We start from the raw sequence: 23,908 nt of genomic DNA, 5'->3' as shown, positions 1-23,908 counted from the left end.
CACATTAAAACTGTTCACAACTCATTCTTATTTAAAAAAGAGTTGGTTGAAAGAGCATCCCATGTTAGGTAGCAACCAAGTGAGACTTCACTTTTGGCCCAAGTTTATGCAGTTCTCACCCAGGCCTTACTCAGGCAAAAACTGCTTTCAATAGGGCTTATGTGCAAAATAATGAATTTCAGGACTTCACCCTTCAAAAACCAAAGCTGAGCCATTGGTCATTGGCTAGAGCACTGTTACTCAACCTACTCTGTCACTGACTAGATTGACTAAAAGCCAGAAAAAAAAGTTAAATATATTTACAAATACCAGTATGCATGCCACACATTTATTATTCAGCAGTACTTAATACAGTCATCCTAAAAGTTACAATAAGAGCAGTATTATTCAGGGTTCAGTGAGCAATTTGGCATTCTGAGTCTGTCATCAGTTTAAACGACTTTGGGGTCCATAAATGTCACTTCTCATCAAGTATATAAAATAATCTTCATAATACATTGCTCTTAAATATCACCTTCCAACCCAGGATCTCAAAGCACTTTGCAAATATTCACGAAGTAAGAGTGACAACACCCAAGTGAGGTAGGGAATTATTGTTACCATCATTTTACCAAAAAAAAAAAAAACCAAACAAACCAAACAAACAACAAAAAACACCACACCTGAGGAGTACTTGTGGCACCTTAGAGACTAACACATTTATTTGGGCATAAGCTTTCGTGGGCTAAAACCCACTTCATCAGATGCATGCAGTGGAAAATACAGTAGGAAGATGTATATACACACACAGAGAACATGAAAAAATGGGTGTTGCCATAACAACTGTAACGAGACCAATTAAGTAAGGTGGGCTAATATCAGCAGGAGAAAAAAAACCTTTTGTAGTGATAATCAGGTTGGCCCATTTCAAACAGTTGACAAGAAGGTATGAGAAACAGTTGGGGGGAAACATTAGCATGGGGAAATAGTTTTTACTTTGTGCAATGACTCACCCACTCCCAGTCTTTATTCAAGCCTAATTTAATGGTGTCCAGTTTGCAAATTAACTCCAGTTCTGCAGTTTCTTGTTGGAGCCTGTTTTTGAAATTTTTTGTTGTTGGAGAATTGCAACTTTTAGGTCTGAAATTGAGTTACCAGGGAGGTTGCAGTGTTCTCTGACTGGTTTTTGAATGTTATAGTTTGACATCTGATTTGTGTCTGATCCAGACCACATCACACGATCCATTGTCTACAGCCAAGCTTTAAGATACAACCGCATTTCCTCCAATCTCTCAGACGATCCCTCTCTCACAGATCTTGGGAGACAGGCCAGTCCTCGCTTACAGCCAGCCCCCCAATCTGAAGCAAATACTCACCAGCAACCACACACCAGACAACAAAAACACTAACCCAGAACCCTATCCTTGCAACAAACACCGGTGCCAACTCTGTCCACATATCTATTCAAGGGACACCATCATAGGACCTAACCAGATCAGCCACACTATCAGAGGCTTGTTCACCTGCACATCTACCAATGTGATATATGCCATGTGCCAGCAAAGCCCCTCTGCCATGTACATTGGCCAAACCGGACAATCTCTATGCAAAAGAATAAATGGACACAAATCAGATGTCAAGAATTATAACATTCAAAAACCAGTCAGAGAACACTTCAACCTCCCTGGTAACTCCATTTCAGACCTAAAAGTTGCAATTCTCCAACAACAAAAAACTTCAAAAAAGACTCCAACGAGAAACTGCAGAACTGGAGTTAATTTGCAAACTGGACACCATTAAATTAGGCTTGAATAAAGACTGGGAGTGGGTGAGTCATTACACAAAGTAAAAACTATTTCCCCATGCTAATGTTTCCCCCCAACTGTTTCTCATACCTTCTTGTCAACTGTTTGAAATGGGCCAACCTGATTATCACTACAAAAGGTTTTTTTTCTCCTGCTGATATTAGCCCACCTTACTTAATTGGTCTCGTTACAGTTGTTATGGCAACACCCATTTTTTCATGTTATCTGTGTATATATCTCTTCCTACTGTATTTTCCACTGCATGCATCGGATGAAGTGGGTTTTAGCCCATGAAAGCTTATGCCCAAATAAATGTGTTAGTCTAAGGTGCCACAAGTACTTCTCGTTTGTCTGGTTTTTTTGCTGATGCAGACTAACACAGCTACCACTCTGAAACCTATCATTTTACAGTGAGACTTGCTGTAAGACAGTGGCAGAGGCAGTCCGTTGTTCTGACCTCCAGACATCACTGACACTAGTGCAAATACAAATATTTTCATAGAAAAAATAATGGAAAGTTTTAGTTTTGGGGGTGGTTTTGCATTTAAAGTTTAATAAATTAAATGACATGGAAGTTTGCAGAAACATCTATACATTCATAGGTGTAAAAACATCAAACCAACACTTGGAATGGAGATTAGATCGCCTCATTGGAACAGACAGACTCTCTCCAAAGGTCACAGCTTGATTGTGTGGTTGCAAGGTTAAGTACAATCAAAACAGAGAGGCTGTTTCTATTTTTCCCCACAGACCCTCAATCGCTCACTCATGTTTTTCTGTTGAAACCAGTATTAGCTTTGTTTATTTTTCTCAATCACATTCATATTAGTTCTCTCTGAACAAACCATGGAGGTGACATGCAACCTGAAAGCACCCGCAGTGTGACATTCTTAATACAGAAGGCTGTATGCACCACATATTATAGCATGATTCCAATCATATTTAAGCTCAGTTTAACTGGAATGGCAGCACAGACAGCCCTTTAGTTGCTTGTTTCCATTTTTGCAAAATGTTGACTTGGAGGCCCTAATTCTCTTTCCTGGCTGTGCTAAGCTCAATGCAAAAATGCAGCCCACAACTGTGGCTTTCCATCATCTTTGCACTTCACTCATTGATAGAATGGCTGGCGGGGCCAGCCAGGCCCGCAGCATAAATAAGAGCAACTCTGATGTTGCTCTAACTTATGCCCAATTGCCTATCATCCCAAGAGGCCATTTCAGCAGCTGGGAATAGCCAGATCAAACATGCTCATTCTATTCCTCTGATCCTCCCCATCTATAACCTCTCATGCCCCTGCTCTGGAGATGGCAAAAGGGGGAATGACTCTACACCACCTGGAGATTTCCCCTGTGTTGGTGGAATTCCCAGAGGCCGGATCTAAAAGCCTTATGGCCCCTTAACACTGGAGTATCACAAAGGAGCCATAATGTAATGGGGAATCTGGCCCTGATATTTATTGTTCAGTCAGTGGACCCATCCAGCAATCATTCTGTGTATGCAATGCCCATTGATGCTAATGATATAATTGAGTAAAGATTGGCAAAACGAGGGATGATTTTGGTTTTGCACAATTTAAATCCCACCTATATGGACCCTCTCTCTAAGTTTAAGCAGTATTCAAACAAAGACATTTTTAATAGAGTAGGTCTTAGAGGGTCTAATTCTCCATGGCACTGCACCTTGGTTAGTTATGTCTGTGCAGACTGAGTGTAAAGTACAATCAAATCAGACTCCTCCATTCATTTACAATGATGGTAGCATTTGATATGCACCTAGCACAAGTGCAGATGACTTTACAGGGTGCAAGGCAGTGGAGAATCAGGCCTAGAGGGCCTTGTATCAGTTTTCCTCCATGAGAAAGATAGATGACATCCACTCTGTCTTCATAAGGCCTGAGTATTTGTGTGTGCATGCATGCGTGCATGTATGTGACTGCTGTGCCACTTTCCTCACGGCTGCTATCCATAGGGTAGAATAGCAGACAGCCCTCCTTGCTGGTTGATGGGGCCAATGGCTCCATATATATGCAAACATGCTATTCCTGACATGCTCAAGTGACCTTCTTGTGCCAGCTTTAGCAGGGTCAGTTCAGAAACCTTTTTGGGGGGTGAGCAGGGGTGTGCAGATACTTCTGTATAACTGCTCACCCAGTGGGCTTCATGTGCAGCCTCTCTGAAATCATATGGCAGTTTTGCCAAGTCCTTTGCACCCAGGGGAATATCGTCCTTAGTGACTGACTTTAGGAAAAGACACAACCTTTCTAAACTCCCCAAGCTTCACTGCAACAGAAGGAGGAGCATAGAGCCTTTCTATACTTTTGTCCATTGGCACATTTTACTGTTAGGACCATGCATTTAGGCCTTGACCCAGCAAAGTGTGTAAGCATATGCATAATCCCATTTAAGTCACTGGGACCACTCACATGTGTGCAGTTATGCACATGCTTAAGCACATGCTTTGGTAGATTAGAGCTTTAACCTATTTCCAATGGTGTTATTAGTAGTACAGCAATGTAATGTGAATAGTTACATTTTAATACAAAATCTAACATGAGTGTCAGTTGAGAGAACTTATGGAGCATCACACTCAGTAGTATAGCATAATTCATTAACACTATTTAGTAGATTACCCTTTTTGGCACAATATATTCCTGCAAATTGCCACGCTACCCATAGCAGGCATTTTTTCAAACACCCAGCTACTTCAATACTGATTCTTACATGCTACATTTTCATATTTAAGAAGCTTATTGAAACATTTTTAGGAACAGTTACATTACCCCACACAAAGATTTTCCTTCTCATCTACTACCAGCAGTAGTGCATCAAATAGATGTCATTAATTGCTATTTCCTATTGTAACACATCATATAGCTGCATATTTTTAATATAATGATGCATTTCTAAAATCTCTTATCTGGGGCTCCCAAACATACATTACTTAAACCTCACAGTGTCCCTGTGAGGTCAATAACTGTTACTGTGCCCTTTCCACAAGTGGATGAAAGCTAAGGGATTTGTCCATACTTTCACACTTAGTGGCATAGCCTGGGACAGAACCAGTGTGTGTTCATACTCCTGCCCTAACCAACAGACAACCCATTCCATCTCATAACGATAGTTACTTTTTACCTCTGTATTATAGATACGTAGTTTATAAGTATTTGTGTGACATTCATGTTAGACAATTTATTACCAAAATACACTTTTCCTTGTAAAGCACCTGTACCCAATGAATACAGATGAACAAATTTGGGTTAAAATTTCCAGATTCAGAGACCAGGACTTTCTCACTATCCAGATGTCTAATGTCCCACATATTCATAAGGTTTCGTCATCTCAGGATCTGGAGTTTGCTGCAACTTCAGCTCTGTCCTCTATTAGTTTTAAACCTATGTAGCTATCAGATTGCTTATGACTTCCATATTTGGCTATGCTTCTGAAAAAGATTAGTTGTTAAGGAATTCTGTGACTTCCCAACTGAGCTGTACATATACTATATAGAACACTTACCCCAGTCCTATCATGGTGATGCTTTGAAAAGCACAATTAATCAAAGGTATCTAGGGTGTAATTCCTACCGACGTCAGTGGCATTACTGCGGAGATGTTTGACCAAAATCTGCTCTCACTCACAGCTCTTCAATTTAAGTTTAGTCATGATCATCCAGATCAAGTCAGTATATTTGCATCTGTGTACATGTAGCAACTGAGGGTAGGCTCTGGCTGCTTAATAGGATATTTTACTCTAAATGTACCTATTAGGTTAGGCAGCAGGTAATGCTTACAAAATAATGTAGAAGGGTCTAAAATAAATCAGTTGCAGATATGCATAGCACAGTGACAAAGTTTTGCATTCCCATTTTAATAAGATACATACACACCTGAGCAAAAGCTTCTTTCATCACCAATATAAAGTAGGTGAACTGAAGCTTTGGGAGAAATGTGTTTCTGTTCTGTATTCATTTACAGTAAGTGCTGTTCTGTGTTAGGGTACTGTTCTGTATTCATTTACAGTAAGTGCATCCAAGGATATCATGCGCACAAAACAGAGGAATCACAGTGATTGTGCTGTGAGGGGCAGTGGGAGCAGGAAGCAGGAATATTCCATATTCCATGCTCATGGTAGAAGTTGTCTTCATGGCAGAACTGCATAGTCCAACATGTAGGAGGTAAGAGAGGGAGTCAGGGGATGGATGGATGTCTATCACTATGAGGTTCCTACAAACACATGTGCAGTGAGTGTGCAGAAGATTCAGCCTCTATTCCAGTGCTGGGACTGGAAAAGAATCTGTGGAGAAGATGAAGGGCTGCCCGTGCCCTGCCCATGGAGGTGGAGGTGAATACTGTTTGCTCAGTTCTTAGGTGTTCCCCACATGAAGACTCCAAACAATTCACTCTGGCTTTGCACCAATGAAGATGATGAGTTTGTCCCTAAACTGCATGTTATCAGTGAGATACAATAATACATATGTAATCCTTGTCAACAAAAGGCAATTGTTTTGAAGCAATTTGCCCAACATTTAAGAAATCAGAATCACGCCAAATGCCAGTAATTCAAGATCGGCATAACTTTCTTTTGATGTTATTTAAAGCAATGAAGTGCTAATACAGCAAGGATGGCTCTGCATCTCTTTAAAATAATTGGCCAAAAATGTGTAATGGAAAAGGAAGGGAAAAAGTCACAAATTTCCTTGATGATGATATTATATCTTATATTTTAAAACCCCTGAAACTGGTTTATACTAGAACTAGTTTAACACTATAAAATTAATTGTCACTTCTAAAAATAGAAAGGAAATTTTTAGCAATTTGAACCAACTTCCATCTCTCTTAATAACCTGCCGCAACTGACGTAAATCAATGTTTATGGAAACACCAACTCAACCTTTAGATTAGTGACTCTACAGACACCTCTATACTAAATGGATTCTTAAAAGCTGTTACTGTGAAAAAACCCAGATGATTCAAAGCAGAGACTAACTTATCTTATGACTATTTTAAGAACACTGGCTCAAGGAGTTGGAGGATAGATGATAAGTTAATATATACTTGAGACAAGATTGTTTAAGATTCCATGTACTTGCTATTAGGCCAAAAGACACTGCATTGGGAGGGAGGGGAAGGTCAGGGACAAGACAACATGACATAGGGTATGTCCTCACTGCAGAATTAGTTTGGTGATCCGCACTTGGGTGTGAGGGCCCAGGTTGGTCTAACATGGTCATGAGCCACCACTCCGCAAAGTCACTCCACTACTGCTACTGTGCTGCTACGCTCACTGATGTAAGGTGCTAGGACATCTGGGGTGATGTCTGGGGGACTTCTGGTGTTCTTAGTGCTACAGTAAGATGAGCCTGCTCGGTGATTCTTTCCCAATGAATTGAGAACTTGTCTGCCTTTGGGGTACATAGGAATTGTAGGAAGACTTTAGAGGACAGCACTCAAGGGATTTAGCCTGCATCCACGCTGCAATGTGAGCAGGTTACCAGCCCAAGTGGAAGCAGCACTCAGGTGTTAACCTATATGCCAGTCTGGACAGGTAGTTCCAGTGTAAGCAGCACCACACTTAGGTGAGAGGTTGTGTGTGTGGATGGAAGCTGGGGTTAGGAGCAACACCCAAATAAAAACGTGAGTGAACCCTGCAGTGAGGACAATCCCATAGTTTTGATTCATTTTACAAGGAGCTTATACATATATAATTTTACTGGTGAGTATTTTATGTATTAGACTGAACAGCTGGATGGCTGTCAGTTATGTCACATTCATATTAATAACCTCCCCCCTAAAATTTAAGAGTATGGGACCCTTGCCTCTGCGTAGAGGCATAGTCATATATGTAAAGGATTTTGGTTCAAACAGCTACACCAAAAAATGTAGGAATAATGGATTTAACACCATGCAAAACACGTATGCAGAGACAATGGAAAATATAAATAATTGATGAACCACAACTACAACGATAAAGGATATCAAAGGGAATAATTAAAGACCTAACCCAAGACCCGCTGAAGCAAATGGGGAAACTCCCCGTTGACTTCAATAGGGATCAGATTGTAAATATATATCATAACTCAGTGCAACAGCAAAGCTACATTAAGCCAGGCCCACTAACCCCAGTCAAAAAATATTTCACCACATCTGTCTGAAGATCTCAAACTGTTAGCAAAGCAATAACCATCATTTTGTTTTTGCAAGACACAGGAGCAGATATATTACAGTTTTTAACATAATTAATCATTCAGTGACTGGCCTAGGGAAAAAAAGCAAAATAAGTTAGCAATGTAAGGTCATTAGAGTCACTGCTTGATATTTAGCTCAGTTTAACTGGTCATTGGATTAGGGAGAATATTAGACCCTGATCTTGCAAACACCTATGTCTGTGCATAACTTTGTGTGACTAGTCCCACTAGTTTAACTTTACTGTGATGAGTAAATTTCATTTATGCACATACATAAGTATTTGCAGGATCAAGTCTTTAACAAGGAAACAGAAGCAACCATAAGCAGTGAAATTTTTCAAAATTGCAGTTTTAAATCATTTCCCCCTTCACTGCTTTCCTTTACCTATCTCATTGCTTTTGTTTTGAAGATGGAAACAATAGAATACATTTTTAGAAAAGAATAAGGGAAAAGGGCATTTTAAGTGTCCTTAAGAGAAGCCCTTTGTTCTTCAACTTGATTTTGAGCACTAGCAGTTTGTCAGATTATTGTGTGTTGTCGCAACTGAGGCAGAGATATTTCACCTCCAGTATACTCACCTGAAATGTTCCTGGATAAGATATGGTTATATTGGCATCCAGAAGGGCAAACTCCACTTTTAGTGTAGTAAACTTGGTTCTCTGAATATGAATGGCAAAAGCCACATCTGGAAACATATGGATCTGTTTAGCTTTATAATGCTTTTTCTTCCTCCCCTGCCCTCCCCCCACAACCCCATTACACTGAAAAGTCTATGTCAGTTGCATACCAAGTGGAAACAGGCAGTGATAAGGCATCTTTGTTGCAGGGTCTCATCTTCAAAGCTGAAGCATGTTTATCTGATTTCTATTTATAATGAACCACCAGCTCAAAAGAGCATCTACCCAAAGCCAGTGAGGACTCATTGCTGATGGAGATAGAGAGAGAAGCAGGGCTCTGGACCCAGAGGCCTAGGGTTGGTTTGCATCCCAGACTGGGAGAGTCTGCTGTTTTGTTGTTGCTGCTTACGGTAACTTGTTCGGACTCCCTTTGAGGAACATCCTTGCTGACTGTGTTTTCTTTCTCCTGATTCCAGTCCGATTGCCTTCCTGTCCCTCTCCTAAAGGAAGGAAGAGCTCTCACAATTCCATAGCCTCTCCACACTCCCCTCTACCCTGCAACAGAAACCCTCCTCTTCCTCCAAAGGGCTGCTTTACCCACCTTCCCTACTTTAAGCCCCAGGCCCTCTCTACTCTGGACTTGATGCCAATTCCTCCCTATCTCCTGTCTTACCTTTCAGTGAAGCCTGCTTTACCCTATCTGGTCCATGAGCCAAGGGAGGGGTCAAGAACTAGCAGCAGGAGCAAGCAGGTTATCCCAGCCATGCTGGCTGGGGGAAAAATATAGTTCCAGTCAGTGGAGAGGCTGGTTGCATCAGTACTGGCTCCTCCTAAGAGTCCAGATCTAACTCACCTCCCAGCAGCCAGAATTCCTGTTTCCTTTGCAGCACAGTGCCCCAAATCCCTCACAGGGAATTAGCCCCTTGCCAGGCAAGATCCACCTAGAGATTAGTTAATTTCCTATGCTTAAATTAATGCTTCCAATTACTGTACTAGAATGAAAATGCACTTGATTTGCTAGTTTTCACTATGATCACACATCTGTGCAGGCTGCAAGCAGGAGTGTGTTAATGCTTCTATTACAGTCCTTGCAGAGCTGGCATTCCACTAGAAACCTGACAACCACAATCAATGCCCACAACAAAGCCATTCTGTATACTAACACTTCAATTTTCACAATGCATACATTTTTAGATTTTGGATGAGTCTGGGGCTTAATACTAGTCCCAAATAATATGATGCCAACGAATGCATTTTGGCATAGCCAAAAATATGTCTAGAAACATTGGCCTGTATCTCTGTAACTTTGTGGTCATAGTGAATTAGCAGAGGCCCATGTGTTCTAAATCAGTGTTTGGCTTATGGCATGTTTAAATGTATCAAAAGAGTGCAGAGGCAAACACTGCAGGGGAGCTGTGATCTTTTCCATTTAGTCTGTCATATGGTACCAATTATCTCTCAATTCAGCATAAAACATAACAACCCCCAGATTTAGGTTCAGAGCACTGCAAACTAGATTCCCCCCCCCACCACCACTTTAAGGAATTTCTGTCATAAATCCTATACAATTTTTGCTGTTTATATTTTATCCTGTAGAACTACCAAGAATCAGAAATGACTTACAACTGGCACAGCATATACAGAATGTTATAATATTTTCATATTTTTGTTGAATGGCATTACATTTCCAATCTGATTTTTATGTTAAGTCAATACCAAGCTTGCCTTTGAATGATACATTGGAACTCCCTAAGCTCTGACCCTAGAAAAAAAAGTTTAACAGCTGGCCAGAGATGTGCAGATTCTAAAATGTCCTCCATATACAGGCACTCAAATGTTTTCTTTCTGATGGGTCACCTGCCACACAAGTTACCTGTAATAATTTGGGATGCGGGTATTAGAGGTAGTATTATTATATCAATTATCTGAAACGGCAGTAACGCAAGAGAGGAAACATTGTCCTTCCTTCACCAAGTGTAAACCGACAACTGCAGTTGTATGGGTATAGCAAGGAATTGTTAGGCACAGCAGAGAGAGCATGAGAAAAAAAGAGAAAAAGGTGGCTTGGAATGTGGAGCATGTGGTACTAGCCAATTTCAAAGACAGTGTCTGCACTAGATGGATTGCTAGTCTGATCTGCTAGGGCAATTCCTATGTTCCTAGGACACGAATGTGTAGAATAAGGGTGATGGTAATGGCATAAATAAGGGGACTAACGTCAGAGATGCAATCATCCTAAGTGGTAACTGGTAAGACTACGCAGTAAGCCCAGTCGATGGCTATGAGTCTTGCACTGGGACTGGAGGAATAGTCTATGCTAAAATCTCTAAAAAAGAAATAAAGGTAGTTTCAGCTCTAAGCTAATTTGCTGTAGTCCTCATTGAATTTACTCTGAAAGACACTGAAGATAAAGATAGTATTTCCTGCTGGTATAGCACCTTTAACTTAGGGATCTCAAAGTGCTTTACTACACTCGTTATTACCCCTGTTTTTCTAGATGGGTAAATGGAGACAGAGTGTTAGAGTGATCTTTCAAAAGGCACACAGCAGGGTCAGTGAACAGTCTGAACCATACCCAGGAGTCAATGTTGAGTATCCTATTTTTAATCACTCGACTTACAGAGAAACTGAGGTGGCTGGAAATTCTAGCCAACATAAACTTAAACTTAATAAAGGGATGGGGGAGTCCTCAGGAAGTTATAGACCAGGGAATCTGGCCTTTGAGGTAAGCAAGATCCTTGAACGCTGATAATATACGAGATCACAAAGCATCTGGAGAAGTCTGAGCTGCTGAAAACTACTTTGCTTTGTTTAATAAAGGGTAAAATGGTGTGATAAATATGGTGAGAATTTTCAATGAAAAATTCAGACGGTTAAATAAGGGTGAAGTGATGGACATAATATACAGGAATGTCTAAAAGGCATATAAGGTATGGAAAAGAAGCAAACATGGGAAACTGGTTCAACTTAAACAACAAGTGAACCAAATATTCAACCCCAAATGGAAGCAAACCCAAATCAATTAATTTTGTAGGTTTCAGAGGACTTCCTTCTGACACTATACCAAAATGTGGAGCTTAGCTTCAAATATTCACTCATGCCAACACATCAATGTTGTTCTATTTTGACCTTAGGCACTTGCAACCCTGGCCTGAACTTGACCATGGTCTCAGGCCCTCTCCACAATCAAGGCAGCCATCCAGCTTCATTTTGCATCGAAGTTCCCCTCAATGAATTTTCAGGCTGATGTAGTTAAGGCACATCCATTTCATAGACAACAGTACACAAGGTTACCGAAGTGGCCAGCCTTGTGGCCAGCCACCTTTGACTGCCCTAACCTGATGGATCAGGTACCCATTTTGCAGCTATGTGAATTGGAGGTGGCCTTTCAGTGTGAGATCAAGCAAGATGCAAACCCATGACCTTCTGGAGTGTAGTCAAGCACCTTAACCTCCAGCCACCACACCTCCTATTCCTAGGGTGTAAATCATTTGAACAGATTCAGTTCAAAATCTGAACAATCTTTGGGTCTGAACACCTCAGAATGCACTGCACCTTACAAAATGTGATAACAGCTGAGGAAAATGATGGTTTGTTTGTTCAAAATGTAGGGGCAGCTCCTCAGCTAGTGTAAACTGACAATATATACCAGCTGAGGATCTGACCCCATAGTTTTAAACCTCAGTGTCCTTTTAAGACTGTAAAGTCCAATGTACAAATCAATATTACAGTGATTTTGAAATACCATATAAAGAAATATATTACAATCCATAGAGACTGAGTAATACTACTGGCTGAGTGTATAAATCAATAAGGAGTCTGCAAAACACATGTTGTAAAGCACAAATACAGCTATGCAAAGACTGAAATGCACACAGAGTGTGCAAGCCAATAGTAAAGAAACTTGGTCAAAACACAGAACAGTGTAACAGAGTAGAGAAACACATATATATATGTCAAGTATCAGAGGGGTAGCCGTGTTAGTCTGGATCTGTAAAAGCAGCAAGGAGTCCTGTGGTACCTTATAGACATCTGATGAAGTTGGTATTCACCCACAAAAGCTTATGCTCCAATACATCTGCTAGTCTATAAGGTGCCACAGGACTCTTTGCCATATGTATTGTGGCAGAGCTCTGACCTTGTCCCCATGGGTCCTGCACTTCTAGGAAGTTTATGCTAGCCTCAGAGGCTCACTGTGACCCTCCACATAGCTCTTCTCTCTCTAGGGCCAAGGTTACAGTCTACTGAACCCTTTTCATCATAAGCCAGCAAGAAGGTTGGTGATACAACTCCCAGTCTCTGTTGTCCCTATGGGCTTATTCCCAAACAGTTTAGCTGCCTGTCCTGACAGGGGCCTGTTTTCCCCTCCCAGAAGGTGTTTCTGTAGTGGCAGGTTGGGGGGAACCCAGGCTCACCCTCTATCCTGGGTTCCAGCCCAGGGACCCTAATGGCAGCAACTGTTGACAGCCAACATTTCCCTGGGCCACTTCCCCCACAGTTCTCCTGCTTCTCTCTTCTTCACCCTTACCTTAGAACTCCCTTACTAATGGCTTAAGGATGTCTTCATTAACCAGCCCTTCAGCCACACTTGCTCTCCTAAGCCTGACTGGAGTGAGCCCTTTTATAGTATCAGAAGGGCCTTAATTAGAATCAGGTGTTCAAATTACCTTAGTGGCCTCACCTGACTCTTTGCAGGTTAATTGGAGTCAGGTGTTCTCATTAGCCTGGAGCAGCCCCTGCTCTGGTCAGTCAGGGAACTGAAAACTGCTGATCCAGTGGCCAATAGATCTGCCTTCTACTACTTTTTCCAGGTCCTGTGGACTCCCCCCCCCCTTAGGCTGGGGGGAGATCCTTTAGCAGTGGGCAGGCTTTGTCCGCCCACTTCCTGGATCCCAATAAGACTACTTTGTTGTACCCAACTGGTCTGGGTCTATCACAGTATATATGGTAAGTCAATCTATGTATTTATTCATGTCAGGATACAAAGAGAATGAATGAATGAATGAATGAATGATCAGCCACTATCCATTATCCACATCCGTGCTAGGAAGAGTAACGTAAAGTTAGAAACATGGGCCTGATTCTCTTCACACTAGTTTTAGACTGGTATAATACCACTAACTTCAATGGAGTTATTCCCATTTGACTGGCTTGAATAGAGTTAGACCCACTGTCAAACTCACTAGAAGAAAGGTGGTTCAGAGGGGCGTTGATTGACATTTTCAAGGTGCTGAAAGAAGTGAGGAAGGTAGACTTTTCTACAAACCTTTAAACTGCTAAATACTAGGATATAAATTCTGCATTTGGATCCCTGTATGGAATTCCCACTGACGTCAAGGTTATTCCATGCCTATATCCAGGAAAAGTATTTAGCGTTAGGACTTAGGGACACTGATTTTTAAAAAAAGTTAAGGAAAATGGCAGACAAAATGAAAATTGTGGCAAAGCTTCTTCATACAGATGACGAACTTCTAGGACACTTTACCTACAGCACCAGCAGAGGCAACTAGATTATTTACAAGTATGTGAGGTAGTGATGGCCAGCCAGGCCCTCACTTCTGGAATTCAAAACTACAGCCTAGATAAAGAGAGTTTGCTAAGTGGTGATCTTCACCACTTCTTCTCTAAGACCTTCCCCAGAAGTTCCTTCTGGACCCACAGGAAGCTCTGTGCTCTACCAGGGAAATTTGATTTGTTGGGGTTGGGGAGAAATCATGTCAGTTCATGTTTAACGTGTTAAGGGATATACAGGAATAAAGTACTGTTGGAACAAATTCTTATGGGTTATAGGCACCTGCTGTCATTGTTGCTTCTGATACTTTTGAACGATGTGTTTCCAGCTTAAGTGAAAATTCAGGTGATCAGGTTTTGGAAGTACCAGACTGAGATTCCTGCGTTAAGATTTTGTAAGGGAAGGGAGTACACACTGGAGGGTTTAAGCAGCTGTGGAACGTCCAGTTAAGAGACAATTTGGAAGGATTTTGACCTCTGGGAAGTTGCAAAGTTGTAGGAGCTGTGTGGTGGCAGGTATTGGTAAAAGTCACGGGTCACTAAATGGAGGGGATGGGATAGAGGAATATGTCCATTTCTCCTTCCCCCTGCTCTGAAAGACCTTGTCACTTTTGCTCATCCTGACTTTCTTCCCTCTTTCCCCTTCATCCTATTCTTCTGGCTTCCCACATGACTATGCCACTAATGTTCTTGCAGTGACCTCCAATATCCTCTTGACCACCCTACTGTTCATTTTGCGGCACAGCTGTTCTTGTGTCGACCTCAATGCACTACCTATGGTATTTGTGTGGCATCCATTACCATTCTATCAGAGCACCTCATAATCTCTAATGTACTTATCCTCACAACAATCCTGGGAAATAGGGAAGTACTATTTATCCCCATTTTACATATGGGAAACTGAGGCACAGAGAGGCCCACGATTTTACAGGAAGTCTGTGGCAGATTAAGATCTTGAACGCAAGTCTCAGGCTAGAGCCTTCACCACAAGGCTCTGTCTTTCCTCTGTCTAGCTGCCTGTCAGTATGCAAAGTGATTCTGGACACTACTGCATGAGGGATTCTGGGATTTTTCCAATCCAGAAAATAGCCTATAATTCATACTGTGGAAGCACAGAAATTCACTGTTCATGAAGAGAGAAAAGTGTGCACAGCACAGAGACAGCTGATCTCTGAAGTCACCATTGCTGCAGTTGTGGTAAGGGAGGTGCAGTGGAGCTTGGTGAAACGGGAGGGAAAATAGGTGGGCAGCTGCAAGGGGAAGGATGTAGCTAGGGCACTTCCATGGGACTTATGAGATGGGAGTGGCTGAGGGGTTTCTAAGGGTATCTGAAATGGATTACTATCAGTAGCCAGATTTCCAGTCATGCAATCCAAGACACCAAGATATGGTCATCCTAGTGAAAAAACATCCCATTGACGATCCTATCAGCTTATGTGGCACAGAAGCAAGACAGCTCGCTTATACTCTATGCTCCTCCTTTTATTATAGTGTAATCAGAATCATTCGTTCCTGGGTTATCCATATGCAGGGGTATCCACACACTGTGCGCATATCCATGTTCTTCAAGAAAGTACCATATGGGATATATTTTGCCCTAAGAAGTTTACACACATTTTATGTTGTGGTCAACGAAAACAATTTAAATTCTGTATAACTAGAGTACTGTAGGGCCAGATGTTTCCACCCTCACAAACATCAAATAGTACCTTACTCCAGAAACAGCCACACTGAAATCAATGGGACTGTTCACAGTATATGGTATTATTTACAGATTTTAAGACCAGAAGGGACCATTAAATCATCTAATCTGACCTCCTGTCTAACACAGGCCATAGAATTTAATCCAGTTACTCTGTTGAACCCAATAACTTGTTTTTGGCTAAAGTATATCTTCCAGAAAGGCATCCTGTCTTGATCTAAAGACATCAAGGAATGGAGAATCCTCCACCACCCTTAGTAGTTTGTTTCAATAGTTAATTACCTTCATTGTTAAAAATGTATGCCTTCTTTCTGATTCATCCTGAGTAAGAATCCAGCCCATAATCTACTGTGTGCTACTTACATCTAATAATGTTCTTTGTTAACTTGTGTGTATAATATACATTAAAAGTTATATTTAAAAAGCTCGGGAAAGGACAAGATCCAAATCAAGTGTTATTTTTTGGGAACTTCTTGTACTCCCCATTATTTGTAACTTGTACTGCTTTGTTGAAACATCCTCCTATCCTCCTCAGTGTTTCTTTCCTATTTTACATATTTAACACACCCCCACCCCAAATTCAACAAATTCCTTTTTAACTGACACAAAATCAACCAAAGATATGTTTTTAAAAAAATCTGACTAATGCTCAAATAGCTGTATAGAGAGTAAAACACGGATGAATTTGAATGATCTCCTGTTATGACATGCAGAAATAATATAGGTCAAATAACTGCCAGACTTTGGACTGAGCAGTTTATGGAATATCTGAAATATTAAAAAGTTGTCTCCCGTGTAATGAGCATGAGTGAGTTTCTGTGAATGTATTTAGAATGAGTCACATTAGTCATCTATCTTGCACATATGTCCTTACTCAACAAGTTTCTTCAAGAACTTTAGTTGATGATTTCCCAGGAAATTACAATAGTCTGAATGAATTGTGAAATAATGACTTGCTTAAAACATCACTATAATAGGGCTTTTAATTAGTATGGCACTAAGAGGAAACTGATCAAAATGTTTAAAAATATTCACTGTATTAAAAGAAGACACAGACTCACATTTAATTCTTTAGGCAAGCTCACACGTCAGATTGTTCACTCTCAAACTCCCATTGTCATTTACTGAAACAGTAAGACATACGAATAACTTTGACAATGAGAAGTGTTTCAAACAGCAAAGCTGGACTTTGGAGTATTTTTTCTCAAATTTCTGCAAAAAACAAACTTGACAAAAAGTGTAGTTCGCAGGTCAATACTGCTTTTTCAACTCCTTGGCCACAGAATAAATAAAGACAGCTGGAAAGGCATCTGATGCACAAATGTTAACGCATGAGACCTGCTTTGTGTCTTACTATGGAATGATATTTTAAGTGATCAGAAATGAAAGCTTATCAGATTGATTGACTGAACTGAGTCATTCAGCTATTTTCTATAATCATTTAGCCTGACTATGAAGCCTTACTCCCACTGGTGATCAATACACCTATTGAAGTAAGTGGGACTACTCACATGAGTAACTGCTCATCAATGGGAGTAAGAGGCTCACAATTAGAGCTGTAAACTCATGCAAATAAACCAAAAAAACCCAATATTTTTCAGGGCACTGAAACTATTCACTGAATTTGAACTTAATCCAGCTAATAGTTTTGGCAAACAAACAAACAAAAACTGAATTTTTTTTGAAGTCTTGAAAGATTTTCAAAATGAATCCTGTTGATGTTTTGTTTAGATACAGTTGTTTTAACATGAAGTTTCAATTCAAATTGACATTTGAAACATTTCATTCAGCCTGAATAAGGGGTTGGGGTTTTTTGCAGCAAGAAAAAGCAAAGAAAAAAATCAGTTTGGGTCTGAAATGAACTGTTTGTTAGGGTCTCATTCCCCCTCCCCCCCTACCCCGGGGTTTGGCCACTGAACCGAAAAAATCAATTGTTCACTCAGCTCTATTCACAATCTGGCCTTTAAGAATTTTAATTTGAAAAGGAGTAATGCACTGAGACCAATCCTGCAGGGTAGGGAGCACCTCCACCGGGGCCTCACAGGATCAGGCCCTATTTCATTATTGGCTATCAAGTTCTTGAAAACAATTATCTGTAGACCTGGCTTGACATGAATACTTGAACATAGCAAAGGCCTCACTTCTTGGAAGACAGGATTAGGGAGGTAAATAATGAGAACACAATGTCCATGCTAACTAAGATAGGCAAATGGGTCAATAAGCTGAGTGACAGAATGTCTGAACTAGCTAAGATAAGGGGAGGGAACATCCAGGGAACCATTTACAAAGAAAAAAATAATAATGGACAAGGTAAATCCAGAATCCAAAGATGAACTAAAAAGTAAGTCATGCATGGAAAGTCTGTGGACAGAACATGCAGTACAGGGATTGGTTCCTACAAAATAACCAAGTCAATCCAAAACGTGTGATGCAATGAATACTAAATGCAATGATATGTGTAAACATATATAAATGAAGAGTAACTGTGCAAACTGTGCTGTGTAACTTTGGTTGTGTGATGTATCCTGCATTCACCCCCTGTCTGAGTCATAAGAATATAAGAATGGCCATACTGAGTCACACCAAAGGGTCATCTAGCCCGTATCCTGTCTTCCGACAGCGGCCAATGCCAGGTGCTTCAGAGGGAATGAACAGAACAGGACAGGTAATCAAGTGATCCATCCTCTTTCTCCCATTCCCAGCTAGGGACACCATCCCTGCCCATCCCAACTAATTGCCATTGATGGATCTATCCTCCATGAATTTATCTAGTTCTCTGGTCCACTCACTGTTGCTTTGCTGTATGCCAAATAAAAATACCTGAGTGATAAAATGTGGAGTTGAACTGAGTGTTTGGGAAGCCAAGTAGAAAGAGGTCTTGGGGGGAGGATGGGGAAGGGGGGATCCCAACACTATCCACTGACTCTGCATGATGAAACTGAGAATCATTATAGAGTTCTGAGGCAATGGTAAATAGGGGCCTAATTCAAATCCCATTGGGAGTCTTTCCACTGACTTCTAGTGGGCTTTGAATCAGAGCGTAGTGGAACAGAACATCTTTATTTGAGATTCTGGATCTGATTCTTTTCTGACCTACCCTCGTGTAACTCTATTAGCTACACTGATTTACCCTGATGTAAGAGGAGAATCAAACCCTTACCCTGAGCCCAATCCAGCATTCTTTGCACAATATTACATTAACTTCAAAGGGAGTTTTGGGTGTGTGAGGACTGCCAGCTTGGGGCCTCTGAAGGATGCACAATATTGCTGAAGGAAAGGACAAAACCTATGAAAGAAGGTTCAAAATGCTGTAGTTTATAACAACATTGTTGTGTAAAAACATGTTTCATCCAACATAAGAGCTCCTGCTTAGAGAATCTTACCTAAAAGTTTGCATGAGTACTGAAGGGTTTTGTTCTTGTTTTAAACTGTTCCTTTAAGATTCCCTTAATTTGAAAGGTTCAGAGCTCTTACCTTCAATAATACACTGATCTGGGCTAGGAATTTTCTTCCCAATCTCCATGACATATGCTTTCACTTTACTAAGATTTTCCTTTAAGTGCAAGTAGAGCTTATCCTGATATTCCACCGGATTTTTTATTGTCTCTGTACTTCCTTCATGGCAGTTTTCTTCAACAGATTCTGGCAAATTTTCTAATTCTGTACATTTGATACTTGGGTGTGAAACTGAAGAATTTTCCAGCTGCGATTCTTCAGTGTCTGGACTAAGAGGCAATTTGTCATTTTCTTGGCTAAGATACATTTCTGTGAAAGAGATGCCAGCTGCTATATCTCCATTGTCCATGTCTTGTCCATTGTCTGAATTCATCCCCTTTGTACGGATTGCATGCAAAGCTAGACTTTTGGACCTGCAATGCAAATAAAGGGAAAGACAAATGGTTTGTGATAGAGGTAAGATGGGCTGCAGCATGCTGAAGAATCAGATAAGATTTCTGGCCAAATTCTGCTCTCATTTACATCTGTGAAGCTGCTTTGGTGCAACTCAGAGCAGAATTTGGGCCTAAATATCCTGTTGGTGGGCAAATACGAATAGCTTTTAATAAACCTGTATTTCAAAAACAGGTACTCAGAACCCAAATCAAACCACAACTGTAGTAAGTGAAAGAAGTCAGACAACAATATCTATATATCAAAACATATGCACATTAGAGAATGCACCAGTGTATCTATCACTCATCACTATAATATCTCAGTATCCAGTCTATCAATCACATTATAAAATTATACCATCCAGCAGTGGTTCAAGCAAATCTGGAGTTCTCTCCAAAGTCCTTCAGCTGGGCCACCTTCACCACAAGCCCCAACATTCAGGAACTGGTTCTCCACTCTCTTGTATAGTCATTTGCACCAGAGTAAATGAGGTATAAAATTCTACTACTGATGTGAGTGAAGAATTCTGATTTGGCACCATTTTACACTCTGAACAGTTGTATATGAGTGCAAAGGTGGAAGGCAATGGAGAATCAAGCCCTCAATGGGCATCCTTCTCCACCACTCCTTCCCCAACATGGGAAACTGTAGTCCTTAAAGGGGAGCTGGGGAACAGCAAATGCGCACACAACTGGTACATGTGTCTCTGGAGAGAATTAGGAGAAAAGTGGGCATAGGTTCCCTGTTAAACAGGAGGAGGATGGAACCTATGACAGGTCCCAGGAGAGAAGATGTCCAAATTCCCCAAAGGCTCAAGTTTTCACCACAGAACTCTAAGTCAGTATGAAATGTGTAATGCTGCACCCATGCAACATTGCAGCATGAGCAGTAAACATCCCACTAGAACTGGTGAGGCCTGCATGTCCTAGGGGTACATCCTAGTTGCAAGTTCTTTGGGCTGTGCTTGGTCCCAACACACAAAGGGTCTAATCAGAATCAAGCTTAACTTGACACAAAGTATCAATCCAGAGTAACTGAGGGCATAATATGACCCCAAATATTGATACAAATATATTATCTAAACTAGTTAGAGTTGCTACTATTAGTATCCAGGAGAGTTCTTTGAATCTTCATTTCTAGAGCAAAAAGAAAAGGAGTACTTGTGGCACCTTAGAGACTAACCAATTTATTTGAACATAAGCTTTCGTGAGCTACAGCTCACTTCATCGGATGCATACTGTGGAAAGTACAGAAGATGTTTATATACACACAAACCATGAAAAAATGGGTGATTATCACTACAAAAGGTTTTCTCTACCCCACCCCACTCTCCTGCTGGTAATAGCTTATGTAAAGTGATCCCTCTCCTTACAATGTGTATGATAATCAAGGTGGGCCATTTCCAGCACAAATCCAAGTTATCTCCCCCCCCCACGCCCCCCCGACAACAAACACTCTCCTGTTGGTAATAGCTTATCTATTTCCCCTTGTTTTTTCCACCACCCCCCCTTCCTCAGACGTTCTTGTTAAACCCTGGATTTGTGCTGGAAATGGCCCACCTTGATTATCATGCACATTGTAAGGAGAGGGATCACTTTACATAAGCTATTACCAGCAGAAGAGTGTTTGTTGGGGGGGGGGGGAGATAACCTGGATTTGTGTTGCTGTACCCCTTTCAAGAGGTAGATTTGTCTTGTGTACCCCAAGTTTCACCTCACTTGCTTAAAAGTCAGACATAAAAATAAAGTGTCACAGCACACTAGTACAGAAAAATTGCTTACTTTCTCATTTTTATCATGTAATTATAAAATAAATTGCAACCCACCAGACTGAGAAACACTAATATAGTATATAGTATGGGTATGTCTACACTGCAAAATTAGGTCGAATTTATAGAAGTCAGTTTTTTAGAAATCGGTTTTATATATTCGAGTGTGTGTCCCCCCACAGAAAATGCTCTAAGTGCATTAAGTGAATTAACTCGGCGGAGCGCTTCCACAGTACCGAGGCTAGAGTCGACTTCTGGAGCGTTGCACTGTGGGTAGCTATCCCACAGTTCCCGCAGTCTCCGCTGCCCATTGGAATTCTGGGTTGAGATCCCAATGCCTGATGGGGCTAAAACATTGCCGCGGGTGGTTCTGGGTACATATCCTCAGGCCCCCGTTCCCTCCCTCCCTCCGTGAAAGCAAGGGCAGACAATCGTTTTGGGCCTTTTTCCCTGAGTTATCTGTGCAGACGCCATACCACGGCAAGCATGGAGCCTGCTCAGGTAACCGTCACCCTATGTCTCCTGGGTGCTGGCAGACGAGGTACTGCATTGCTACACAGTAGCAGCAACCCATTGCCTTGTGGCAGCAGATGGTGCAATAGGACTGGTAGCCATCATCGTCATGTCTGAGGTGCTCCTGGCCGCGTCGGCCGGGAGCGCCTGGACAGACATGGGTGCAGGGACTAAATTTGGAGTGACTTGATCAAGTCATTCTCTTTAGTCCTGCAGTCAGTCCTATTGAACCATGTTATGGTGAGCAGGCAGGCGATATGGATTGCTAGCAGTCGTATTGTACCATCTTCTGCCGGGCAGCCATGAGATGTGGATGGCATGCAGTCCTTCTGCACCGTCTGCTGCCAGCCAAAGATGTAAAAGATAGATGGAGTGTATCAAAACAAGAAATAGACCAGATTTGTTTTGTACTCATTTGCTTCCCCTCCCACCCCCCACCCCCCAGTCTAGGGGACTCATTCCTCTAGGTCACACTGCAGTCACTCACAGGGAAGGTGCAGCGAGGTAAATCTAGCCACGTATCAATCAGAGGCCAGACTAACCTCCTTGTTCATATAAGAACAATAACTTAGGTGCACCATTTCTTATTGGAACCCTCCGTGAAGTCCTGCCTGAAATACTCCTTGATGTAAAGCCACCCCCTATGTTGATTTTAGCTCCCTGAAGCCAACCCTGTAAGCCGTGTCGTCAGTCGCCCCTGCCTCCGTCAGAGCAACGGCAGACAATTGTTCCGCGCCTTTTTTCTGTGCAGACGCCATACCAAGGCAAGCATGGAGGCCGCTCAGCTCACTTTGGCAATTAGGAACACATTAAACACCACACGCATTATCCAGCAGTATATGCAGCGCCAGAACTTGGCAGAGCGATACCGGGCGAGTAGGCGACGTCACCGCGGTCGCGTGAGTGATCAGGACATGGACACAGATTTCTCTGAAAGCATGGGCCCTGCCAATGCATGCATCATGGTGCTAATGGGGCAGGTTCATGCTGTGGAACGCCGATTATGGGCTCGGGAAACAAGCACAGACTGGTGGGACCGCATAGTGTTGCAGGTCTGGGACGATTCCCAGTGGCTGCAAAACTTTCGCATGCGTAAGGGCACTTTCATGGAACTTTGTGACTTGCTTTCCCCTGCCCTGAAGCGCATGAATACCAAGATGAGAGCAACCCTCACAGTTGAGAAGCAAGTGGCGATAGCCCTGTGGAAGCTTGCAATGCCAGACAGCTACCGGTCAGTTGGAAATCAATTTGGAGTGGGCAAATCTACTGTGGGGGCTGCTGTGATGCAAGTAGCCCATGCAATCAAAGATCTGCTGATATCAAGGGTAGTGACCCTGGGAAATGTGCAGGTCATAGTGGATGGCTTTGCTGCAATGGGATTCCCTAACTGTGGTGGGACCATAGACGGAACCCTTATCCCTATCTTGGCACCGGAGCACCAAGCCGGCAAGTACATACCCCGCAAGGGGTACTTTTCAATAGTGCTGCAAGCTCTGGTGGATCACAAGGGACATTTCACCAACATCAACGTGGGATGGCCAGGAAAGGTACATGACGCTCGCATCTTCAGGAACTCTGATCTGTTTCAAAAGCTGCAGGAAGGGACTTTATTAAAATAACTGCTAGGGATGTTGAAATGCCTATAGTTATCCTTGGGGACCAGCCTACCCCTTAATGCCATGGCTCATGAAGCCGTACACAGGCAGCCTGGTCAGTAGTCAGGAGCTGTTCAACTACAGGCTGAGCAAGTGCAGAATGGTGGTAGAATGTGCATTTGGACGTTTAAAGGCGCGCTGGCGCAGTTTACTGACTCGCTTAGACCTCAGCAAAACCAATATTCCCACTGTTATTACTGCTTGCTGTGTGCTCCACAATATCTGTGAGAGTAAGGGGGAGACGTTTATGGCGGGGTGGGAGGTTGAGGCAAATCGCCTGGCTGCT

The 23,908-nt window shown here is 41.9% G+C and overlaps 1 protein-coding gene across 13 annotated transcripts in view; it reads right to left on the bottom strand.

The window, feature by feature from the left end:
- Nucleotides 1-23,908, bottom strand: part of VEPH1 (ventricular zone expressed PH domain containing 1) — a 180,998-nt gene that overhangs the window by 75,530 nt on the left and 81,560 nt on the right. For 12 of the 13 annotated variants that reach the window (XR_007358459.2, XM_075132160.1, XM_048864325.2 and 9 more), the window contains one exon: nt 19,270-19,664. Coding sequence is in view for 12 of the 13 variants with exons in the window: in XM_075132160.1 (XP_074988261.1) it covers nt 19,270-19,664 (395 nt within the window). In the remaining variant the exon portion in view is untranslated. Of the gene's footprint in view, nt 1-16,856; nt 16,920-19,269; nt 19,665-23,908 lie in introns of all 13 variants that reach the window. The other variant, XM_075132162.1, reaches the window with a different exon arrangement.

This window comes from Caretta caretta, chromosome 9 (assembly GCF_965140235.1).
Source record: "Caretta caretta isolate rCarCar2 chromosome 9, rCarCar1.hap1, whole genome shotgun sequence".
In the NCBI taxonomy this organism is placed as follows: Eukaryota; Metazoa; Chordata; order Testudines; family Cheloniidae; genus Caretta; species Caretta caretta.
This window is presented reverse-complemented; position numbering and strand designations above follow the sequence as displayed.